The sequence below is a fragment of the Mobula hypostoma genome, chromosome 18 (genome assembly GCF_963921235.1).
Source record: "Mobula hypostoma chromosome 18, sMobHyp1.1, whole genome shotgun sequence".
In the NCBI taxonomy this organism is placed as follows: Eukaryota; Metazoa; Chordata; class Chondrichthyes; order Myliobatiformes; family Myliobatidae; genus Mobula; species Mobula hypostoma.
Genome location: NC_086114.1, coordinates 6,916,580 through 6,940,101, shown reverse-complemented (window position 1 = coordinate 6,940,101; position 23,522 = coordinate 6,916,580). Strand labels below are relative to the sequence as shown.

The 23,522-nt window shown below is 42.2% G+C and overlaps 1 protein-coding gene across 12 annotated transcripts in view; it reads left to right on the top strand.

Annotated features, from left to right (window-relative positions):
- zmiz1a (zinc finger, MIZ-type containing 1a) overlaps positions 1–23,522 on the top strand; it is a 446,537-nt gene that overhangs the window by 405,104 nt on the left and 17,911 nt on the right. For 8 of the 12 annotated variants that reach the window (XM_063070398.1, XM_063070399.1, XM_063070400.1 and 5 more), the window contains 9 exons: positions 523–694; positions 3,424–3,604; positions 5,485–5,695; positions 7,310–7,415; positions 11,321–11,481; positions 12,650–12,717; positions 15,736–15,804; positions 19,962–20,209; positions 22,857–23,020. In XM_063070398.1, coding sequence (XP_062926468.1) covers positions 523–694; positions 3,424–3,604; positions 5,485–5,695; positions 7,310–7,415; positions 11,321–11,481; positions 12,650–12,717; positions 15,736–15,804; positions 19,962–20,209; positions 22,857–23,020 — 1,380 coding nt within the window. The remainder of the gene's footprint in view (positions 1–522; positions 695–3,423; positions 3,605–5,484; positions 5,696–7,309; positions 7,416–11,320; positions 11,482–12,649; positions 12,718–15,735; positions 15,805–19,961; positions 20,210–22,856; positions 23,021–23,522) is intronic. The other 4 variants (XM_063070409.1, XM_063070406.1, XM_063070402.1 and 1 more) reach the window with 1 other exon arrangement.

The window sequence follows — 23,522 nt, the reverse complement described above, 5'->3', positions numbered from 1 at the left end:
ATACTTCACAATAATGAAACCATTCAGCCAAGGCAAAGCCTTAACATATCAGGTATCGTCAAAATTCCATAGTCAATAGTTCAGACCAAATATTTGGAAGTTGAATTTGTGCATCTCACTGCCCTGTGTGCATGCCCTGAAACAGGATTTCACTCAGTCTGATACATTTCTCCGTCCCAGCTGATGGTGTTAGAAATGGAATTGTCATTAAAGGAGGTGGCCCCTTGCTAATGGATCGTGCTATTGGACATCTGTTTACCCATAGTGGATGGGGGCAGTTGTGAAATAGAGGGGAATGGGTCACTTCCACCAGCTGCCCCAACTACAGCAGTAGCTTATTCTAACGACTGATTGAAATCAACTATTAGTAAGATTTTGGAAAAGTTTGAGTGGATTAAAATGTATTAATTTTTCTGCATGATGTGATAATTGGCCAAAATAGAGCCACCATGCATGGATTTGTGTATGACCTCAGTAAAGTATTCCACCTCAGCATCACTTTTTTTTTCTTTTTTCTTCTAGCCTCCAAGGTCTGTGGCAAGTTACCCTCATTCTCCTGTGCCGGGAAATCCCACTCCACCTATGACTCCAGGAAGCAGTATCCCGCCATACTTGTCTCCAAACCAGGATGTCAAGCCTCCCTTCCCGCCGGACATTAAACCCAACCTGAGCTCCTTGCCGCCACCACCTCCAAGTGAGTCGGACGTCAACAGCAATGCAAAATATTTCGAATGCAGAGGTTGTGATGTAGTGACATACTTCCCTACAAGGCTCCATATTGCTTTGAGGGCCTCTTCAATATAATGATTAAAAAGAACAGGAGTGCCTTATTGTTGAATGAATTGTTTGGTTGGGCGTAGCTCAAAGAGTGACCTTGATATGACAGCCCCAGTCTACTGCACTCACGTTGGTGGAACAAACATCAGTGGGAATGGCCATTGCTGCTGAGTTTTTCCTAGGGGTGGAGTATGATCCCAAGATGCCCGGCATTGACTGTAGAAGTAGGCCACACAGTCAGCGTAACACTTTACAGCGCCAGTGACCTGGGTTCATTTCCCGCCACTGTACGTAAGGAATTGTACCTTCAACCGGTGACCGTGTGGGTTTCCTCCCACAGTCCCAATACGTACAATGGGTTAATTGGTGACATGGGTGTAATTGGGCAGCATGTGTTCTTTGGGCCAGAAGGGCCTGTTACCATGCTGCTTCTCTAAATAAAGTGTTAGATAGCCTTGCAATGGTTGCCATGGCATCACAAGCTTTTTATCCCAATTCTAAATTGTTTCTGTCTTTCTGATCTTAAATTCCTAATCAAGAACCTCCCTGACTTTGCAGTTGTGGGAGGAGGTGAATCAGATGGGAACTTAGGAAAAAGATCAGAAGGGTTAGGGTAAATTGCCTGATGCCCAGTGAATAGAACCTTTTTCCAGGTCAGACCTGAGCAAGCTCAGTTCAGCTGTACCTTGCACCTTGTGCTGTTGGTGTGGACTGACAAATATCTGAGGCTCCACAAAAATGACAGAGATTAAAGCAGAAAGGTGACCACATCTAATGGCATATGTGTTAGTTGTGAGTTAATTTGGATCCTTGCCTTCAAAGCTCCCTTCACCTTCACGTCTTGTTGAAATTTTCCTCTTAATTTTTATTATTTTTAGTGTCCTGATGTATCAGGTTAACTGGTCAGGAGAAAATGGTCCTGGGTTTGTAAGGTGCATTGCTCCTGTACTGATAAATGGTTTTGTGTAAAGTTACGCAAATAATGTTATGTGTATCAAGGTCCTACATGAAGGTGTTGAAGTTTTCCAAATGGTCACTTTGACTGGGTTTTTGGGCAGCTTTACCATTGGACATTTATCGTCCATCCTTAATTCCCCTCAACAATTAACAGTCAACCTCATTAGTGCATCTTGAGTCACATGCAGAGCACATTGGATAAGGTTGTCCTATCAGGTTGTTTCATCTGATGATTTGATGGTTGCATTCATTCTAGGCTGGCATTATTGGTCCAGACCATCCTGCTAGTCCAGGAACTTATCCATTACAGGACACTTGCTGAAGAATGCTGCTACCTCTTCCTTTTTTAATGACCTTCCCTTTTCATCGTTACACATAAAGGTTAATCCTTAACCTCTCTGCAAAATTAGCAACTGCAGATGGGGTCGGATCTGATGAGGTATTACCAGGAGTAACAAACACCTAGAACAAGTTTCCAAGCAGACGATTGACAAAGTGTGTCGGGATACAGTATTATCCCTAAAATTGGTGTTTTTGGGGATACAGTATTAATCTTGGGACTTTGGTGGTGTCGGACTAGCCTGTTGGGCAATACTCCTATTCGTTTTCCAATGAACCCGGTGAGTTTAAAGAAAGCAGGATATGCACAAACCTCCTCACGCTGGCTCCGACTGCAAACCCAGCCACATTACAGATCTCCTGGTGTTTTGTATGGGAAGCCCAGCTCCAGCCTCACACCCAACATACACTCTGAACCTCTGGATTTCAGCAAGGTGCCAGACATTCGGCACTTCTGAATGTTGGATTCCAAACTATCGGAGTTTTATTTATTTCAGAATCAGAATCAGATTTAATATCACTGACATATATCATTAAATTTGTTATTTTCTGACAGCAATACATTGTAATTTACAGTTTATTATTTTTATGTTTTCCAATAAAAAATATATGAATTAAATAAGTAGCACAAAAAGAGGGTAAAAAAGGGGAAAAAAAACTGAGGTAGTGTTCACGGGTTCACTGTCCATTCGGAAAGATGCGTGGATGACAAGATGAAACTTTAGTTTTGCCTGTTTGGAGATTCAGTACAGTAACAGGCCCTTCCGGCCCAGTGAGCCCACGCTGCCCAGTTACACCCATGTGACCAGTTAAGCTACTGACCCGTACATCCTCCAAATGTGGGAAGAAAGTGAAGCACCTGGAGGAAATCAGCTGGTCACGGGGAGAACGTACAATCTCCTTACAGACAGCGGTGGAATTGAACCCGGGTCGCTGGCACTGTATTGGTCTTAAGCTAACTACTATGTTACTTTGCTGCCCATTTCAGAAACAATTTTCCATGTTAAGAGTAAGAACATTTGACAACTCCAACCCAATGTAGAATATTACAGACTTTAAACGATATAAGTTCACTCTTAAAGGGATTAAATGGTGTAAAGTTGGTAGGGTTAAAGTTGATAAGTTGGTAGAGTTGCATATCTTTCCAGTCTGATTCGTGATTATTTTCAGCCGCACTCCGTCTAACCCAGGGGTTCCCAGCCTGTGGTCCACGATCCCCTTGCTTAATGGTACTGGTCCATGGCGTAAAAAAGGCTGGGAACCCCTGGTCTAACCGGAAGGTTGATCTGGTCGGAAGCTGAACTTGCGCACGATGAAAGCCTTGTGACGCTACGATTTGCTGTACCGCAGATGCTAAAGGGAAAGTTGACACTTTCTCTCCCTCTTTGGTCTCAGCCAACGACGAACTGCGGCTGACCTTTCCGGTGCGGGACGGCGTCGTGTTGGAGCCCTTCCGACTGGAGCACAACCTGGCCGTCAGCAACCACGTGTTCCATCTGCGACAGTCGGTGCACCAGACGCTGATGTGGAGGTGAGAGTGAGGGAGGTAATGGCTTGGGGCTTATGCAACAGCCAAACGACCATAAAACCTAGGAGCAGGATTAGGCCACACGACCCACCGGGTCTGCTCCATGATTCCATCATGTTTGATTTATTATCCCTCTCACCCCCATTCTCCTGCCTTCTCCCCGTAACCTCTCACACCATCTGGCTAAATGAATTCCTCCTCATCTTTGTTCAAAAGGGGTGTCCTTGTGAGGCTGTGCCCTCTAGTCCAAGACTCCCCCGACACTGGAAACATCCTCTCCAGATCCACTCGACCTGAGCTTTGCAATATTCAGTATTTTTCAGTGACATCCCTTTAGAACAAGCACAGTAAGTACAGGCCCAGAGCCATCACATGCTCCTAATATGCTAACCCTTCCATTTCCAGGATCATTCTTGTGAACCTCCTCTGGACTCTCTCCAATGCCAGTGCATCCTTTCTCAAATAAGAGGGCCCAAAACTGCTCGCCATACCCCAAGTGCAGTCTGATTAATGCCTTATAAAGCCTCAGCATTAACAATTTACAGTCAGTGTAATTGCAGGAAAGGGTATGCCTGTAATCCACTGTAGCTCTCTAATCATACTCTGTACATACGTGTGCATGTAAATTTGGCCGATAAAGCAGGGTGTCCAACACCTGTGGGAACCAGACGGGAATTGACGGCTTCAGGAAGGGCAAGGGGGAGAAATGGTTTAGCAGCCGCAGCTAGGTTACTACAAGCAATGCACTGTAGGGTGGAGGTTGGGAAGGAAATCTTCACTGCAATTCTATTTGAACAGGCAGCTGTTTTGCCTGCTGAGAATTTGCAATTCCCATTCTCGTTCCAACATGTCAGTCTTAAGGTGGAAGAGCAACACCTTATAGTCCATCTGGTAGCTCCAACCTGACGGCATGAAAATCGATTTCTCCTTCCAGTAAAAAAAGTTTTCTCCCTTTCACCCACTTCCTGTATTTCCCCATCTGGCTTTACCTCTCCTCACCCGCCCATCACCTCCTCCTGAATCACCTCTCCTTCCTTTTCTCCTATGGTCCACTCTCTTCTTCTTCTCCAGCCCTTGAACTTTCTCACTCGCCTGGCTTCTCCTATCACTTTCCAGCTGTCTTCCTTCTCCTCCTCCTACCTTTTTATTCTGGTATCTTCCCCCTTCTCAGTCCTGAAGAAGGGTCTCAGCCTGAAATGTTGATTGTTTATTCACGTCATAGATGCTGCCTCACCTGCTGAGTTCCTCCAGCGTTTGTGTGTGTTGCTTTTCTTCAGAACATTCAACGGTTCAGAATCAGGTTTACTATCAGAGGTTCTGCTGATGCTAGAAATCACACACACACACACACACACACACACAATGCTGGGGAAACTCAGCGGGTCAGACAGCATCTATGGAGGGAAACAAACAGTCAACGTATCGGGCCAAGAGCCCCCAACAGGATTTATATGACATGAAGGCTGTTGTTTGCAGCTGCTGTACAGTGCAAATTACTATACATTACAAAATCTGAATAAATAGTACAGAAATAATGAGATAGGTTCATGAACTGTTCATAAATCTGCTGGTGGAGGGGAAGAAGCTGATTTTGAATCATTGAGTGTGGGTCTTCAGGCTGCACAATGGTATTAGTAAGAGGGGGGTACATCCCACATGGTGAGGGTCTCTAATGATAGATGCCACTTTCTTGAGTCATGTCCTCTTGACGATGTCCTTGATGGTGTGGAAGATTCAAGGTGGCTTGAACCTTCTTGGAGAGGAAATGGGCAGACTGGAATTTAAGGCTTTGTGTAAAATCATATACTGCTTGGGCCTCGGGTTCTGTGTTGCAGAGGCTAATCCATCAAACATTAACAAGGACAAATGGCTTCCCGTTTCAGGTCTGACTTGGAGCTTCAGTTCAAGTGCTACCACCATGAGGACAGACAGATGAACACAAACTGGCCAGCGTCAGTGCAGGTCAGCGTGAACGCCACACCGCTCACCATCGAGAGAGGGGACAACAAGACGTCACACAAGCCCTTGCACCTAAAGCATGTCTGCCAACCGGGAAGGAACACCATCCAGATCACAGTTACTGCCTGTTGCTGTGTGAGTGAATCAGTCTTAACCTTCCTCTGGGCAAGCTTATTATATTTAGAGGAACAGCGTGGTATCCAGCCCTTCCAGTCCAATGCACCGAATTACACTCATTGACTTATTAGCTTACTAACCAGTATAAACGTATATTGACTGTGGGAGGAAACCAGAGCATCTGGAGGTAACCGTGTGGTCTCAGGGAGAACATACAAACTCCTTAGAGACAGGAGTGGGAATTGAACCCAGTTTGCTAGCACTTTAACATGTTACACCAACTGCTATGCTTCCATGTCGCCCACTTATCTTTTACTTAGAACATTGATATAATGCACCAAAAGTAAAAGAAAATACAATAGACAATAGGTGCAGGAGTAGGCCATTCGGCCCTTCGAGCCAGCACCACCATTCACTGTGATCATGGCTGATCATCCGCTATCAGTATCCAGTTCCTGCCTTAACCCAAAACCTTTGATTCCCCTATCTTTAAGAGCTCTATCCATCTCTTTCTTGAAAGCATCCAGAGACTTGGCCTCCACAGCCTTCTGGGGCAGAGCATTCCATATATCCACCACTCTCTGGGTGAAAAAGTTTTTCCTCAACTCCGTTCTAAATGGCCTACCCCTTATTCTTAAAGTGTGGCCTCTGGTTCTGGACTCCCCCATCAGCGGGAACACTTAGTGTATTGGGTGCACCTGCTCGTATATGCAAATATCTAATCAACCAATCATGTAGCAGCAACTCCATGAATAAAAGCATGCAGGCATGGTCAAGAGATTCAATTGTTGTTCAGACTAAACATTAGAATGGGGAAGAAATGTGATCTAAGTGACTTTGACTGGGGAATGATTGCTGATGATCTGAGTATCTCAGAAACTGCTGATCTCCTGGGATTTTCACACACAGCAGTCTCTTAGAGTTTACAGAGAATGCTGCAAGAAACAAAAAAACATCCAGTGAGTGGTAGGTCTGTGGACGAAAAGCGCCTTGTTAATGAGAGAGATCAGAGGAGAATGACCAGACTGGTTCAAACTGACAGGAAGGTGGCAGTAACTCAAATAACCACACGTTACAACAGGGGTGTGCAGACGAGCATCTCCAATGCACAACGTGTTGAACCCTGAAGTAGATGGGCTACAGCAGCGGCTAATCTAATCTCTACTTCAAATTAATGTAGTAAACTGAAATTGAAATCTCCAGCTGGCTTGGTGTGTTTGAACGAGGGGTTAGTGTGTTCTGTTAACGTGACAACGTTTTAGGGCGGCATGGTGGCGTAACCGTTAGCATTTTACTTCTTAATGCCAACCAGCGTTCACTGATCAGGGTTCACTTCTCACCGCTGCCTGTAAGATTTTACATTCGCCTAGTGATCCGGATTCCTCCCGCATTCTAAAGACATACCGTTAAGTTTATAAGTTGTGCACATGCTATGTTGGCAGCAGAAACATGGCGACATTAGCGGGCTGCCCAGCGCAATCCTCATTAATTCAATTTCACGCAAATGATGCATTCCACTGTAGGTTTCAATGTACATGTGACAAATAAAACTAAAAACCTTAAATCTCAATTTCTGCCTCGAGAACTGCCTGATTCTGTCCTCACCAATCCACCCATTTCATCCTCTTGCAGTCACACTTGTTCGTACTTCAGCTGGTTCACAGACCGTCAGTTCGATCAGTCCTTCAAGGCTTGCTGAAGAAGAGGCTTCTCCCCGCTGAGCACTGCATCACAAAAAGTAAGTGTTTAATTACAGATTGCTATGTCTGTTCTTTTGAAAACTTCTCACCTATGCATTAGGAGTGGGTTATAGTCTAAGCAATCACACTGGCAACAGAACAGAAGGAAACTCCATATTATGTACAGATATTCCAGTACTTGGAGTTACTTTGTGTACATACAATCAGTCTATGCAATAAGCTGGTCTTATTTATATGTGATATATATTTATTTATTGTGTTCTTTATGCTTAGAGTCATAGAGAAATAGAAAAGTATTGCATAGAAATAGGCTTTTTGGCCCATGTAGTCCATGCCAAACCATTTAAACTGCCTACTCCCTTCGACCTGCACCAGGACCACAGCCCTCCATTCCCCTACCATCCATGTATCTATTCAAACTTCCCTTAAACTATGAAATCGAGCTCGCAATGCACCACTTGTGCTGACAGCTCGTTCCACACCCTCACAACTCTCTGAGTGAAGAAGTTTCCCCTCATGTTCCCCTTAAACTTTTCACCTTTCACCCTCGTCTCAGCCAACCTCAGTGGAAAATGCCTGCTTGCGTTTACCCTATCTATACCCCTCATAATTTGTATATCTCTAAAAAAATCTCAGCTCAATCTTCTATGTTCCACGGAATAAAGTCCTAACCTGTTCAATCTTTCCTTCAGACCCTTCAGACCTGGCAACATCCTTGTAAATTTTCTCTGCACTCTTTTCAATCTTATTTACAGCTTATTGTGTTTTTTTAATGCTGGATCAAATACAGAGTAGCAAACATTTCATAGAACATAGAAATCTACAGCACAATCGTATACTGAAGAATGACGATAAACAATCTTAAATCTTAAATTTCCATCATGGTGAGATGGTCTGTAGTGTTCAGCTTTCTCAAGTAATCTCTCCAGGGGTTAGGAGGAAAGCCTGAGTGGCCCTTAGAGGGGAAATTCAGTTCCTTTATTCAACATTCTGAAAGGTTTCTTTAATTTGCTGTTTCAAAAACACCAAGAACTTTTCAATATCGTAGACTCCATTCTAGGCCTGAGCTCGTGGAAAGCTCTGAATTCAAATGACTTGCTGTCTCCAGAGACATGATAAATTGTTGGAGAATCCATGTGAAACCTCATGAGCACAGCTACCTTGTTAGACACAGCAGCTGTGTGCAAAGTAATAGTTTGCATGGATTTTTTTTTCATAAAATACATGTTTGTGTCAATTTCAAGAAAAGGAAGTCCTTTCAAATAATTGTAGAAAGGCCTCAGCTTTCTGAAAACTCCTGCATCAACGATGACTGAATTTTAAATCAGTGATTAGTTATTTACAATTGAAGATAGACTTGGTTAGTTTTCTTTGGGGATGGTCTAGTTTGAGCAGCCTGTCCTACTCAGGCATGCACATGCACATATCTCTTTGCCTGCTGTCACAGGACGTGTGTTTAGCTGGAGATTTTATTAGAAAGTTATTATGGAGTTGTATGAGTCACTGACCAGGATGGAAAAATTGACAAAGGTTTTGTATAAAACGGTGATCTGCTTTTGAGGGGAATGTCTGTAGGACATACATGGTATCCGAGTTAAGACAAAGACTGTGGGGTCATGTTTCTGCTCTTTGATACAAGAAACAGCAAGGAGTAAGTCTCTAGTTCCATTTGTTTCCTGATGTTATTAACTCCCAGTCTAGCCAGTAATTTGAGGCACTAATTTATTTTCTCTTTCTCCAAACAACCGTGTGTGTGTGTCTGAGTGAAATAAGGTTAATACTCCTGAGTACTCACCTAGTACCTGCTCAGATAGTGTACCAATTTAGGCGGCTACAAACTGGTTAGTGGTCAGAATCTTTACATTTCTCACTTTTAATGCAAGTTGGGGATCAGCTTTTCCCATTGGTCTTTGCTGCGGAAACACAGACCTTGAAACCAAGGGTGGTCTTAACCTCATGCCCTTGACTGAAAGCCAATGAAACAGCACTCAAAGGCTAACGTCGTCCTTGGGAGAGGTTTCACCCAGAGCTAAACCTTAGAAGCAGTTGTACTGAATTGAAAATTCATGGAAATAATCTCCAGGCAGTGCTGGAGGGAGGGATGATTAAGAGCCATAGAACGTAGCACAAGAACAGGCCCTTTAGTCCATGATGTCTATGCCAATCAATGCCAAACTACACTAAATCTATTTTGCCTGTACATGATCCATGTCCCTCTGTTCCTGCATGTTTTGTGTCTGCCTAAAAATCTCTGAGACACCGCTGTTGTATCAGCTTCCATCACTACCCCCAGAGGCTCGTTCCAGATACCTACCACTCTCTCTGTGAAAAGAACTTGTCCCAAACATCTTAGGAAGTTCTCCTCCGTCATCTTAAAAGCATGTTCTCTGATGTTTCCACCCTGGGAGGAAAAGAAGATTCTGACTGTCTACCTCTAACATAATTTCATAATCTTCTATCATGTCACCTCCTTCAGCCTCTGCTGCTCCAGAGAAACCAACAGAAGTTTATACAACCTCTCGTTATAGTTCACACACTCTGGTCCAGGCATCATCCTAGTGAACCTCGTCTGCACCCTCGCCACAATCTCCACAGCCTTTCTAATGTGAATTACAATCAGAATCAGGTTTATTATCACTGACCTATGTCGTGAAACATGTTGTTTTGTATAACCATATAACAATTACAGCACGGAAACACACCATCTCGGCCCTTCTAGTCCGTGCCGAACTCTTACCCTATCCTAGTCCCACCGACCTGCACTCAGCCCATAACCCTCCATTCCTTTCCTGTCCATATATCCATCCAATTTAACTTTAAACAACAACATAGAACCTGCCTCAACCACTTCTGCTGGAAGCTCGTTCCACACAGCTACCACTCTCTGAGTAAAGAAGTTCCCCCTCATGTTACCCCTAAACTTTTGTCCTCTAATTCTCAACCCATGTCCTCTTGTTTGAATCTCCCCCATTCTCAATGGAAAACGTCTAACCACGTCAACTCTATCAATCCCCCTCATAATTTTAAACACCTCTATCAAGTCTCCCCTCAACCTTCTACGCTCCAAAGAATAAAGACCTAACTTGTTCAATCTTTCTCTGTAACTTAGGAGATGAAACCCAGGCAACATTTTAGTAAATCTCCTCTGTACTCTCTCAATTTTATTGACATCCTTCCTATAATTCGGTGACCAGAACTGTACACAATACTCCAGATTTGGCCTTACCAATGCCTTATACTTGTACACTTGTAGCAGCTCTACAGTGCAATACATAATTATACTATAAATTACAATTTTAAAAATATATAAATAAATCAGTGTAAAAAGAGAGCAAAAATAGTCAGAATATTCTCCCCGTGACCACGTGGGTTTTCTCTGGGTGCTCCGGTTTCTTCCTGCATTCCAAAGACGTACTGGTTGGTAAGTTATTGGTCATTGTAAATTGTCCTGGGAATAGGCAAGGGTTAAATTGGGGGATTTCTGGGTGTCGCGGCTTGAAGGGCCGGAAGAGCCTGTTCTGCTCCGTGTCTCCAAAATAAACACAATAAATTCTGGAAATCCAGAGCAGCACGCACAAAGTGCAGGAGGAGCTCAGCAGGTCAGGCAGTATCTATGAAGAGCAATAAACAGCCAGCGTTTTGGGCCAAAATCCGATGAAGAGTCTCAGCCAAAACGTTAACCGTTTATTCCTCTCCACAGATGCTGCCAGTCATGCCGTGTTCCTCCAGTATTTTGTGCATGACACACAAAAATAGTGAGGTAGTGTTCTTGGGCTCGTGGACCATTCAGAAATCTGATGGTGGAGGGGAAGAAGTTGTTCTTTAATCTGTTAAGTTAGTTCACTTAGTTGGCTAAAACACCAATTGGGTGTGAGTAGTGTTGCAAGTGTGTCTGTGCTGATGGCATCACTGGTGAACTCTGACCCACCTTCTTGTTAACCAGTAAAAAGAAACTTCAGCAGTGTGGCAGCCTCTTCGGGTGGCGCCACTTTGAACGGGGAGGATGGAGTGGAGCAGACGGCAATCAAGGTGTCGCTGAAATGTCCCATCACCTTCAGGAGGATTCAACTTCCAGCAAGAGGTCACGATTGTAAACATGTACAGGTAACCAAGTGCAACATCCTACATTATAGCCTCAGAGAAGACCAGTGTATTCAAAGGAGATCTTGGCCAAGAATCAGCTTTTATAACGATTAACTTATTTGTGAGGTGTGTGTTTAATGATTGTGAGATTGGATCTGAAATCAAAGTTTATCATCTTGAACCTTAAATTCCATGTGAAGGTTTAACTACGTGGAAGTGATAATAAGGCAATAAGACATAGGAGCAAAGCATGACCATTCAGCCCATCAAGTCTACTTCACCATTTGATCTAGGCCATTTTATTCTCCCCTATTCTCCTGCCTTCTCTCCATAACCTTTGATGTCTTTATTCATCAAGAGTCTATGAAACTCCACTTCAAATACATCCAATGACTTGGCCTCCATAGCCACCTGTGGCAATGGATTCTACAGATTTACTACACTCTGCCTGAAGAAATTCCTCTCTGTCTGTGTTCTAAAGAGATGTTCTTGTATTCGGAGGTTGTACCCTCTGGTCCTAGACTCACTGACTATTGGAGACATCCTTTGCACATCCACTCTATCTAGGCCTTGCAATATTCTTTGGGTTTCAATGAGATCCCTCACTTTCTTCTAAACTCCAGTAAGCACAGAGCCAGAGTCGTCAGAGGATTCCCATTCATTAACCCTTCCATTCCAGGGATCATTCCCGTATATCTCTAATGCCAGCACATCTTTTCTTAGATAAGGGGCTCAAAACTGCTCACGGTGCTCCAAGTGTGGTCTGCCCAATGCCTTATTAAGCCTCAGCATCACATCCTTGCTTTTATATCCTAGTCCTCTCAAAATGAATACTTGTATTATGTTTGCCTTCCTTACTACTGACTCAGCCTGCAAGTTAATGGTTAATGAAACCCGAGTTCCTTCATATCTCCAATCTCTGAATTCGCTCTCTGTTTAGGAAGTAATCTACACCTTTATTCCTTCTACCAAAGTACATGACCATACGCTATATTCCTTCTGCCACTTCCTTGCCCATTCTCCCAATCTGTCTCAGCCCTTCTGCAGACTCCCTGCTTCCTCAGCACTGCCTCTCCATCTATCTTTGTATCGTCCAATCTGCTGGGAGATTAAATATGATTATTGTTATTCATACTATATGGAACAAGAATTAATGGGCTTGTCTTCCTTGTGTCTTTTGCTGCTGCAGTGTTTTGATTTGGAATCGTACTTACAGCTGAACTGTGAGAGAGGAACTTGGCGGTGTCCTGTATGCAAGTAAGTGAAGATATTGAACACCTGAGAAATGTGTGTCCTTGTCTAAAGTTTGCAACTCTGGGGAGCTTTCTGCGAATACTCACTTCCCTGTATTTGTCCCAGTTACTTCTTGGCAACATAATGAGACGAGACACAAAATTCCTCTGGGCCTCCCTGAAGATGGAATTTTCAGAATCAGATTTAATATCACTTCTCAACATCCACTGTAGATGTGGCTGTGGTTTGTAAACAGTTTCTGTCTAATTTGGTTCCATTGAAATCAGTGATAATGCATTCCATAAGTAGTGTAAAACACACTGAAGCAAGCAAGATCCAATTTCTACCCCCTTGTCTTTGTTTCCAGGTAAGCAGTCCCTTTTCTCAGGATCCTGGCCACAGTTCCAACGTTCAGCACCTCCATGAATTACTTACCGTGCATTAGACGACATATGGGTACACAATGTTCCATACCATAAATGAATTGAGGTGTTGCAAGGAACATAAATCTGGGCAACCTTTTCACTGTAAAGAATGGAAGAAACATTTGCAGGGAGATCTTAACTCTGTCAGATACACTGGGCTGTTTTTCCAATAAACTATTGAAAATAAACTCTTTGGCTTTCCCCATCAAATGTGGAGAATTTTCTTTCTCTGCCAGTCATTGATGTTGGTAAATTAAGTATTGTACTGACATTTACTTTGAGATTGACATTTAGTGAATGCTGAAATAAAGTGTATCACCTTCTAGTTAAGCAACTCTTTCAACACTGTCCAGATTTATGCATGATAAATTATGTAAGGCATACTTGCTGAGTCTTTCATAGTATTCTTGCTTCCTCTCCTTCCCCCCCCCCCCAAAACAGATGTGGAGTATACTTAAAGCTGTCTCTAGACGTTATCAACTGTTGGATTTTACATTCCACATCTCCTGGGGCTTTGCCGGTTTCACATCCTTATGAGCCAAATTTGATTGATTTGATGCCCTGTAAACCTGTATTACCAAAACTATTAAACACCATTCCTCAGTACCAAGCCAATTCCAAACAGAGAATTCTCATTGCTTTTATTAGTTTTGATCAGCTGGGCCGATTGAATACTAAATTCCTCCAGTATGTCACTTTGTGATTAGACTAGTGTTTGAATGCTGTTTTGAAAACAGTTTCATCTGCTTACCTTTTCCAGGTTGCTCTGAAGTTACTCTACCATAAACATGCTATTGAAATGCTTCCAACACCAGATTGTAAACCGGACAATTGTTGCTATGTTACCAGATCCCAGGCTCATATTTATTTCCGGGGAAATCTAAAACTGGGGTGAAAAAACATATCTTCGAAGAATTGGTTTGTAGCTTAAAGACACAAGACACAGCAGATGCTGGGATCTGGAGCAACAAACAAACTGCTGGATGAATTCTGCAGGTCAGGCAGCATCTGCGGAAGGAAATATTTTGCGTAAAGAGATGAAAGGTCTTGATACAAAACATAGACTATCATTTCAGAATCAGGTTTAATATCATTGGCATATGTCATGAAATTTGCAGCAGTAGTTCATTGCAGTATATAATAATAAAAAGAACTGTAAATTACAATAAGAAATATACATAAATAAAAATTAAATTAAATTTAAGAAGTTATGCAAAAAGGGACCAAAAAATCGTGAGGTCGTGTACATGGGTTCATTGTCCATTCAGAAATCTGATGGTGGAGTGTAAGATGGTCCACTGCTCCCTCCACAGATGCTGCCTGACCTGCTGAGTTCCCTAGTATTTTGTTTTTATCTGGAAATTCACCTCATTTCCTTCGAGTGGAATGTCTCACCAGAGGGCTACTCACTACAGTGGTTGTGCCAGCTTGTTAAAAGACAAATCTAATTAATCCCTTACCTCTACTTAAATGTCCTGCAAAATTCTCCTTTTCAATTGTGTATCTAATTCTCCAATAGAAATTATTACTTGATTTGCTCTCACTACACTCTGAGGATGTGCGTTCAAGGTCGTAACATATAGCAAGAAATTCACCTTTTTCTTCCACTAGAACTTTTCCTCAATTAACATATATTTTAGTTCATTTCCTCCTTGGATCTGTGATATTGCTACTATTTTTTGGCCATCTTTAATTGCCTCTGACGCAAGGAGACACTTAATAGTTCAGAGCAAATTTATTCTCAAAATACTTATATGTCACCTTATACAACCCTGAGATTAAGTTTCTTGCTGGCAATCACAGTGGAACAAAGAAATACTATAGAATCAATGCAAAACTACACAGAAACAACAACAGACAAGCAACCAATGTGCAAAAGAATGCAAACTGCAATAAATGAATAATGAATAATTGTTAATTTTATAATGGATTAACAGTATTTTCCAGTTATGCTTTCAAATTTCAAAAAGGTTCAAGGTAAATTTATTATCAAAGTACATATATGTCTCCGTATATGATCCTGAGATTAATTTTCTTGCAGTCATTCACAGTAGAACAAAATACAATAGAATCAATGAAAAACTACACAAAGACTGACAAAAATGTGCAAAAGAAGACATAGTGTAAATACAAAACAAAAGTAAATAAATAATACTGAGAACATGCGTTGTAGAGTCCGTGAAAGTGAGTCCATAGGTTGTGGAATCAGTTCAGTGTTGAGGTGAGTGAAGTGATCCACTTGGGTAGGTCTGGAATCTCATGCAGCCAAAGAATGGCAGATTTCCTTCCTTCAAAAGGCATTAATGAACCAGGTGACTTGTTATGATAGTTTGCTGGTTTCATAGTTCTGCTTTCTGATTGCAATTCCAAATTTAAGTTTCCCAGTTGCCATCTTTCTCCTGATCACTGCTCCAGAACTCTGTTTGCTGGTCCACAAAGCTTTTATGCCCACACCTTGTACTGATTGCAAATGACCCTCTATCCTATCAGAACATCTCAAGGTTTTATTGGTATGGGAACCTTCAAATGATAGCTGAAAATACAGGTTTAGAGTTTTTTTTTTAAAAAAAACTGACTTTGAAGGAGTTGTTCATGATATTGTCTTCACTCTCTACAGTAAAACGGCACTCCTGGAAGGACTTGAGGTCGACCAGTACATGTGGAGCATCCTTTCCAATATACAAAAGTAGGTTTCATCCTGGTTCCTTACGTATTGTGTGTCTCAGAATCTGTATCTATATGTGTAACCAGATTTGCACGTGTGTTATGTGAAATAATGACACATTCCATTATTAGTTTTAAATAAGTCTTGTCACGGTACTTGTGTGGAAGAACCATATCTCCTTCATTAACAGAAAAGCCCTGTAAGAGTGTGTACTTCCCGTGACGGTTGGTAAAATTCCATCTTCCCCAGTACATACCAGTGCAATTCTAGACTGCCAAAACAGAGAGTGTCCTCACATCAGCCATTACTGTCTGGCTTGGTGCAGCATCCTCTCACAGTGTACAAAAACTACAGCGATAGGTTGCATTAGTAGAAAAGCAGCCTCCCATCAGAGCAGGGCCTGTATGTGTGTAGGACAAAAAGCGGGCAGGGAAAATCATTCAGGGCACAACCCACCCCGCACACTGCCTTTTTTAGAGAGCACCATGGGGATATTAAAACAAAAACTTCACATCATCTTTAAAGTTTCTTCCCCAAGCTTTTAATCTGATCAACCATTCTAGTTAGCCGGCCCCTCCATTATCCCTGTTGCTGCACTGTACTGTAAATACTTTAAACCATTTTTTATAACGCTGTTTACATTGTAAAGACACGCTGTTATTGATGTGTTTATACATATTTCATTCCATATCTGTCCTTTAACCTCTAACCTTATGAGGTTCTTTATATATTTAATGCTTTATAATTGCTGATTTTTTTTTTTGGTTGCTTGTCACGCCCTGACCTACACACCAGTGCAGATTTCTAAAACTGTAGATGTATACGGTGAATAAAGTTGATCCTTGATCCCTGATTTAGATTTAATCTTTGTTTAGACTTCTAGCCCAATGAGCCCACACCACCCAGTTACACCACCAATTAATCTATTAACGGGAATGTCTTTGGAATGTGGGAGGAAATTGTAGCGCTGGGAGGAAACCCACGCGGTCACCGGCAGAATGCGCAAACTCCTTATAAACGCCGGCAGAATTCACCCCAGGTGTCTGGCGCTGTAATGGCGTTAAACTAACTGCTGTGCCAACCAACCAATGCATTTGCCTGTCTATACACTGTTAATGAAGTTGAGCTCATTCTGCAGAGCAGTGTTAGGCTTCCGTGCAATTGCTACGGCTCGTGATTGTGGTTAACGCAACGCTATTGCAGCTTGGGGTGTTCCTGAGCTCGGAGTTCAATTCTGACGCTGCCTGTGAGGAGTTTGTATGTTCGCCCCATGACTGTGTGGGTTTCCTCTGGGTGCTCCAGTTTCTTCCCACGGTCCAAAGATGTTCATTGGTCATTGCAGATTATCCTGCGATTAAGCTATTGTTAGATACAGTTGGTGGGTATGTTTCTGGGCAGTGAGGCTCATTGGACAGGAAAGTTCCATTCCGCACCATATCTCTAATCAAAAATAGAACGTAAAACGAAATGATGTAAACAGTTTTTTATTTCATTTCCCTTTTAAGAATACTGTGAAATTCATCTTTAAGGAATGTACATTCAGTTCTGAACACATGAGTGTGGCTCTAAAGAAAGGCAGCTCTGTTTCATTGCCTCCAAATCATTAACCACAAGCAGGAGGGGTGACGCAATTGGGTTTATATCCAGGCCACAGTGAGCCTGTAAAATCATGTACCTGGGTGGTTTCTGCACCATCTCTACTTCGATCTCCTTTCTCTCTGCTGCTTTCGACTTTGTTTTCTTCACTTCCCAAGTGGCCACTTTATTAGGTACAAGAGTGGAACTCATTGTGATCTTCTGCTGCTGTAGCCCATCCACTTCAAGGATCAGCATGTTGTGCGTTCCGTGATGCCCTTCTGCGCAGCACTGTTGTAATGCGTGGTTACTGTCAACCTTCCTGTCAGCTTGGACCAGTCTGGCCATTCTCCTCTGTCCTCTCTCATTAACAAGGTGCTTCTGCCCACAGAACTGCCACTCAATGGATGTTTTTCTTTTTCACACCATTCTCTGTAAACTCTAGAGACTGTTATGTATGAAAATCTCAGGTGATCAGCAGTTTCTAAGATACTCAAGCCACCCCATCTGGCACCAGCAATCATTACATAGTCAGTCACTTAGTTCATATTTCTTCCCCATTCAGATGTTTGGTCTGAACAACAACAATCTCTTGACCATGTTTACATGCTTTTATGCATTGAGTTGCTGCCACATGAATAGCAGATTAGATATTTCATTAACAAGCTAATAAAGTGGCCACTGAGTGTATTTTGAGTTGGTTCTGTAGAACTCAATGACTATAAATTATCCCCAATCAATAGACAATATGATGTTTAATTTATGGTTTTAATTTATTTCCTGGATCTGGAAGTCACGGTCTAGGACACCATTGATGACACTATTGACCACATTGTAGTAAAAAACACAAGAAATTCTGCAGATGCTGGAAATCTAGAGTAATACACACAAAATGCTGGAGTAACTCAGCAGGTCAGGCAGCATCTATGGAAATAAATGAACAGTTGATAGTTCAGGCTGAAACCCTTCATCACAATGTAGTAGTCAATGATTAACTTTAATTGCCATATACACTTACGTGTTGAGCAATTACAAAGAATAGTGGAAACAGGCCCATGCCAATCAGTGGTGTCGTGGCGTCAGCTCTGGACTTCGAGGTGACTGGCCCTGAGTTCAGACCCAGCTGGCTCCTTGCACTCTCTCCATCCGTACTAGGTTGAGCATCAAGCTAGCAACGCAGCCTCGTAAAAAACAGTCAAATGCTACAGAAGTGACAAAAATGCCACCCAATGCATCGCAAGGCATGAGACGGAACAACAACAACAACTGCCATCATGTCAGCAGATCCTAGTGTGAAATGGCTATTATTGGCGTCGTGTCCCTTCAGCCAAACTTGTCCGTGCTGACCAAACTGCCTCACCCAACTAGCATTATAATCCTGCATTTAACTCATATCCTTCGAAACCTTTCCCTTCCATGCATCCATCCAAATGTCTTTTAAATGTAATTGTGCCTGCCTTGTAGCGTAGCGGTCAGTGCTAACGCTTTACAACTCCAGCGATCACTGATTGCGTTCTATTCCCACCAGTGACTGTGAGGAGTCACATGACCATGTGGGTTTACACCGGGTGCTCTGGTTTCCTCCCACATTCCAAAGGCATACAGGTTAGGGTTAGTAAGATATGGGCATGCTGTGGAGGAGCTGGAAGTATGCGCACTGCCACCAGCACATCGCAAACGATGCATTTCACTGTATATTTCAATGGCTAGGTGTTCATGTGACAAATAAAACTTATCTTTTAACTTCCACTTTCTCTGCAAGCTCGCTCCATGTGTTCACTACCATCTGTGTAGATAAAGCCGCCATCTCAGATCCCCCTTTAAACCTTTGCACTCTCCCCTTAAAACTATGCCATCTCATTTTGAACTCCCCTATCCTGAGGGAAAAGCCTGTGATCATTCATCTTATTTATACCCCTGTACCTAATAAAGTGTATGCTCATGGTCTTCTGCTGCTATAGACAATCCACTTCAAGGTTTGACATGCTGTGCATTCAGAGATGCTCTTCTGCACACCACTGTTTTAATGTGTGTTTATTTGAGTTACTGTCACCTTCCTGTCTGCTTGAACTAGTCTGGCCATTCTCCTCTGACCTCTCTCATTAGCAAGGTGTTTTTACCTACAGAACTGCCACTCACTTTTTTTTTGTTTTTCACACCATTCTCTGTAAACTCTAGAGGCTGTTGTCTGTGAAAATCTCAGGAGATTAGCGGTTTCTGAAATACTCAAACCACCCCCTCTGGCACCAACAATCAGTCCATGGTCAAAGTCATTTAGATCACATTTTTCCTCATTCTGATGTTTGAACTGAACAACAACTGAACCTCTTGGCCATGTCTGCATGCTTTTATGCATTGAGCTGCTGCCACATGACTGGCTAATTAGATATTTGGATTAACGATCAAGTGTACAGGTGTACCTATTAAAATGGCCACTAAGTGTATGTTCCTCAATATTGTATAAATCTCTATTACAGTCAAAAAAATATATTAAAACTTCATTTTACAATCCAGACATTTTACAGATGTCAGTAACGGAAGCACATAGTTTAATACTTATGTCACATTTCCTTGTAGATATTTATTTATTTTTATTTTTGCAGTTCTGAGTTTGAAGAAGTCACCATTGATCCGACCTGTAGCTGGAGACCAGTCCCACTGAAGTCCGACATTCACATTAAAGATGATCCCGATGGTCCACTCTCCAAGAGGTTTAAGACCATGAGCCCCAGCCAGATGATTATGCCCAATGTCATGGAGATGATAGCAGCCCTTGGGCCTGGTCCGTCACCATACCCTTCCCTACCTCCACCTCCAGGGGGCAGCAGTGGCAATGAGTATGGCAATCCGGGTAGGTTTCTCAATGACATTAAAGTTCCTTATCCATACATACATATCATTAGCATTGTGTTTATCCAGCTTGCTGGGGTATTGAATAAAGCTCTTGTCGAGAGATTTTATTTTGTTCTTTTCAACCATGGTATTTGTGCAATATTATTATTTTTCATTATGCCAGTTAATATGTGTCTTTTGTATGTGTCAACACATTAGTATGAGTGTATTTTGATTGTTGACCGTTGTACCCCCAGTACCAATGTACCAGATACAGGGAGCAGCTTTAGTCCAACCCTTCGAAACCAGCCCCTTGAAGACCTTCTCTCATTTTCTAGTTGAACTCTAGGCTTGAATCCACCCTAAGATGGAATAAATTTGGCCAACAACTCAGGAGGGAATACCAAAAGTACAGATCGAACACATTCCATTCACCTTCCTTTAGGGCGATCTCACACCACTATCAATGTAGAAATGTAGAATTATTTGAGGGAATAATCACATCCTGAAGTGTAGATCAGCAGACTCTGGCAGTGGTGATGAACAACTTTAATTCCAAGAAGAAACCATCTGAATTTGGTGTTTATAGTAATAGACGCAAGCTGAAGAGAGTAAAAACTTGACATAAATTTTTTGACATGGATAGTATTTTTTTTCTTTTGGAGCAAGAACTCTTCAAGGATTTATAAACCTGTGCGTAGGGTGATCAACTAGTTTGGTCTAGAGTCCCTCATGGTATGGACAACATATGATGTAAATGTAGTCATATTGATGGGTCCCTTCGATTTTTCCTTATCTCACAGTTCTGATGTTTTGATAGGTATTGAGCAAGCAATCCTTACTTAACAAAAAATTATCTAAATCAGGGTTCCCAACTTTTTTTTTAATGCCTTGGACCAACACCATTAAGCAAGGGTTCCATGGACCCCGATCGAAACCAACCTTAGCTTAGACCTTACACAGCTGCAGTGGCCTCAGTGATCAGTGGGACCTGGTATTTCAACAGCTAGGTTGTACGGGAACCTTGGTGATGTGCAGTTTAAGTTAAATGCGAAATGGAACCTAGGGTCTGTGGTAGATGTTTGCTCTGAATCACAAAGCCACATCAAGAACATACTCTGACTTAATTCATCACTGCAATGGCTGAGGAATGGAGGGTCAGTTAAACTTAATAGAAAAAAGACATATAGACCACAGAGAGGAAACAGATTTATTCCACTGTCAAACATAAGATCATGTAGTTATACACACAGGAATAGGCAAAAATGGTTGTTCAGACCTTCAAGCAACGAATGCAGTTGTCACTCACTGGGTTACAGAGTAAAAGGAAACCAAATTCTGATAAGTCACGCGTTGACTCCACCACTGGAGATGGGGTTGAATGGGTAGAATATTTCCTTTGAGAAGAAGAATATGTCTAAAAGCAAATACAGTGGACTCTAGTTAATTGGGACTCACCGGGACCAGTGCCTTTTGGCCCAATTAAGCAGCTGCCCGACTGGCTGAAGTATCATGGAAGTAGTATAAAAGGTGTAAAAAAGGACAAACTACCATTTTGTAATAACAAATACCATAACAAATTTTGTATTTAAATGAAACACAGAATAAATTAAAACACTACCAATTCTAAGTTACTACCAGTACTAAGTTAACAAATTTCACATCACATGCCGATGATAATAGACCTGATTCTGATTCTACTGCAGTACTATAATAGTTATTGACAGGGGAACCCTTCCAATGAGTGCTGACATGTTCTTTTGATTGACTGAATGAACAAAATCAGCACAAACACCTAATGTAGATAATGAACTGCCTTCATACAATTGCTTTCGACGATTGCATCCTCCAAATCTTCATTTTCAAGATGCTTGACAATATCTTCAAATTCTCCGTAGTTTCTAACTTTTCAAAGTAGTGAAATTGTTTCATTTTCACTCTCGGTTGTTTCTGGCATCTCCAAGCCTGAATGCTTAAAACCACAGTAAGCAAAACAGTTCTGAATTGTCTTACTGTTTACTTCTTGCCAACTATCAGTGACCAAAATCACTGCTTTCTGAATACAAACACACGCTACTGATGCTATTTGAAACCCGTTCACTCCAAGCATGACTTGCAGCCATACAACTGACCCTAGTTAGAAATTGTTTGGCAACTGTCTCCTGTCCTAATTAAGCAGTGTAGCGTCCCAAATAAATGAAGGGAATCCCGGCTATTTTCTTGATTAGTTTTTATTCTTTAGGAGTTGTCACAAATAGTAGCTGCTCCAATTTACTGGAATCCACTGTATATTAAGGTGATGGATATTGGCAATAAGAACACAATGCTGGAAGTGGTCAGTAGATCAGGCAGCATCTGAGGAGGCAGAGTCAGTTCGGTTAAAGTACCTCTCAGCTTTTCCAGGGTGATTGTGAACTGAATTATATTTCATTAACCCATTCAATTAGGATGCCCTCTTGAATTGGTTAAGTTTTGCAGCTAGCAACACAGTGTACCAAGTTACAAAAGAGGAATTGGGCAAAATGACACTCCCATTTTGTTGGCGATGGCTTTCAGTGTGGGATGCACCAGCTGGTTACACTGAACCTGCTTCAGTCCAGACAGGGATGCAGATTGTTTGAGAAGGTAGACTTGTTAATAACACTGTCATAATCCTCCCCCAAAAGGTAACACTTACCCCAGCCATGGGAACTTTGATTTCCCACATGGTAACCCTGCCGGTGCTTCAATGAACGACTTCATGCATGGGCCCCAGTTGTCGCACCCTCCAGATATGCCCAACAGCCTTATGACTCCTGACAAGCCTCTCAGCCACTCCATGCCAGACCAGGTAAGTGACACCATTTCTGTCCATCTCTCCCTTTGTCTCATACAGTGACCATTTACACTTGCACTTGGGATACATTCAGCCTAAGAGGGGCATCCAGTGAGGGAGGGTGGGGGGTGGGGGCAAGGAGGGAGGGGACGGGGACTGTATTTCTTTTACAACTGTTCCGGAATGCTAACTATGCCAACACAGGACAGAGAGCACAGATAAGAATGACATAAGTGGGACAGGATGATGTGTAGCAAAACCCCACCGGCTGCTACTGATGTCACGGAAAGAACAGAGATTAATTTAGCATATCTGCCATCTAGAGTCCTTCTAACTAATTCTCTGCAAACACTCCTGTCTGATTGTGTTTCTGAGTGTACAGTGTGGCTTGGAATGTTTCTATACAGCGCTGACATTTTTATTCATCTGCCTTGTTTTATTTCCTCTCTCCATACAAACCTGGTCCGCTTTTTGTGTGTGCTTATTTCACTGTTGTCTCGTACAAGTGGAATTTGAG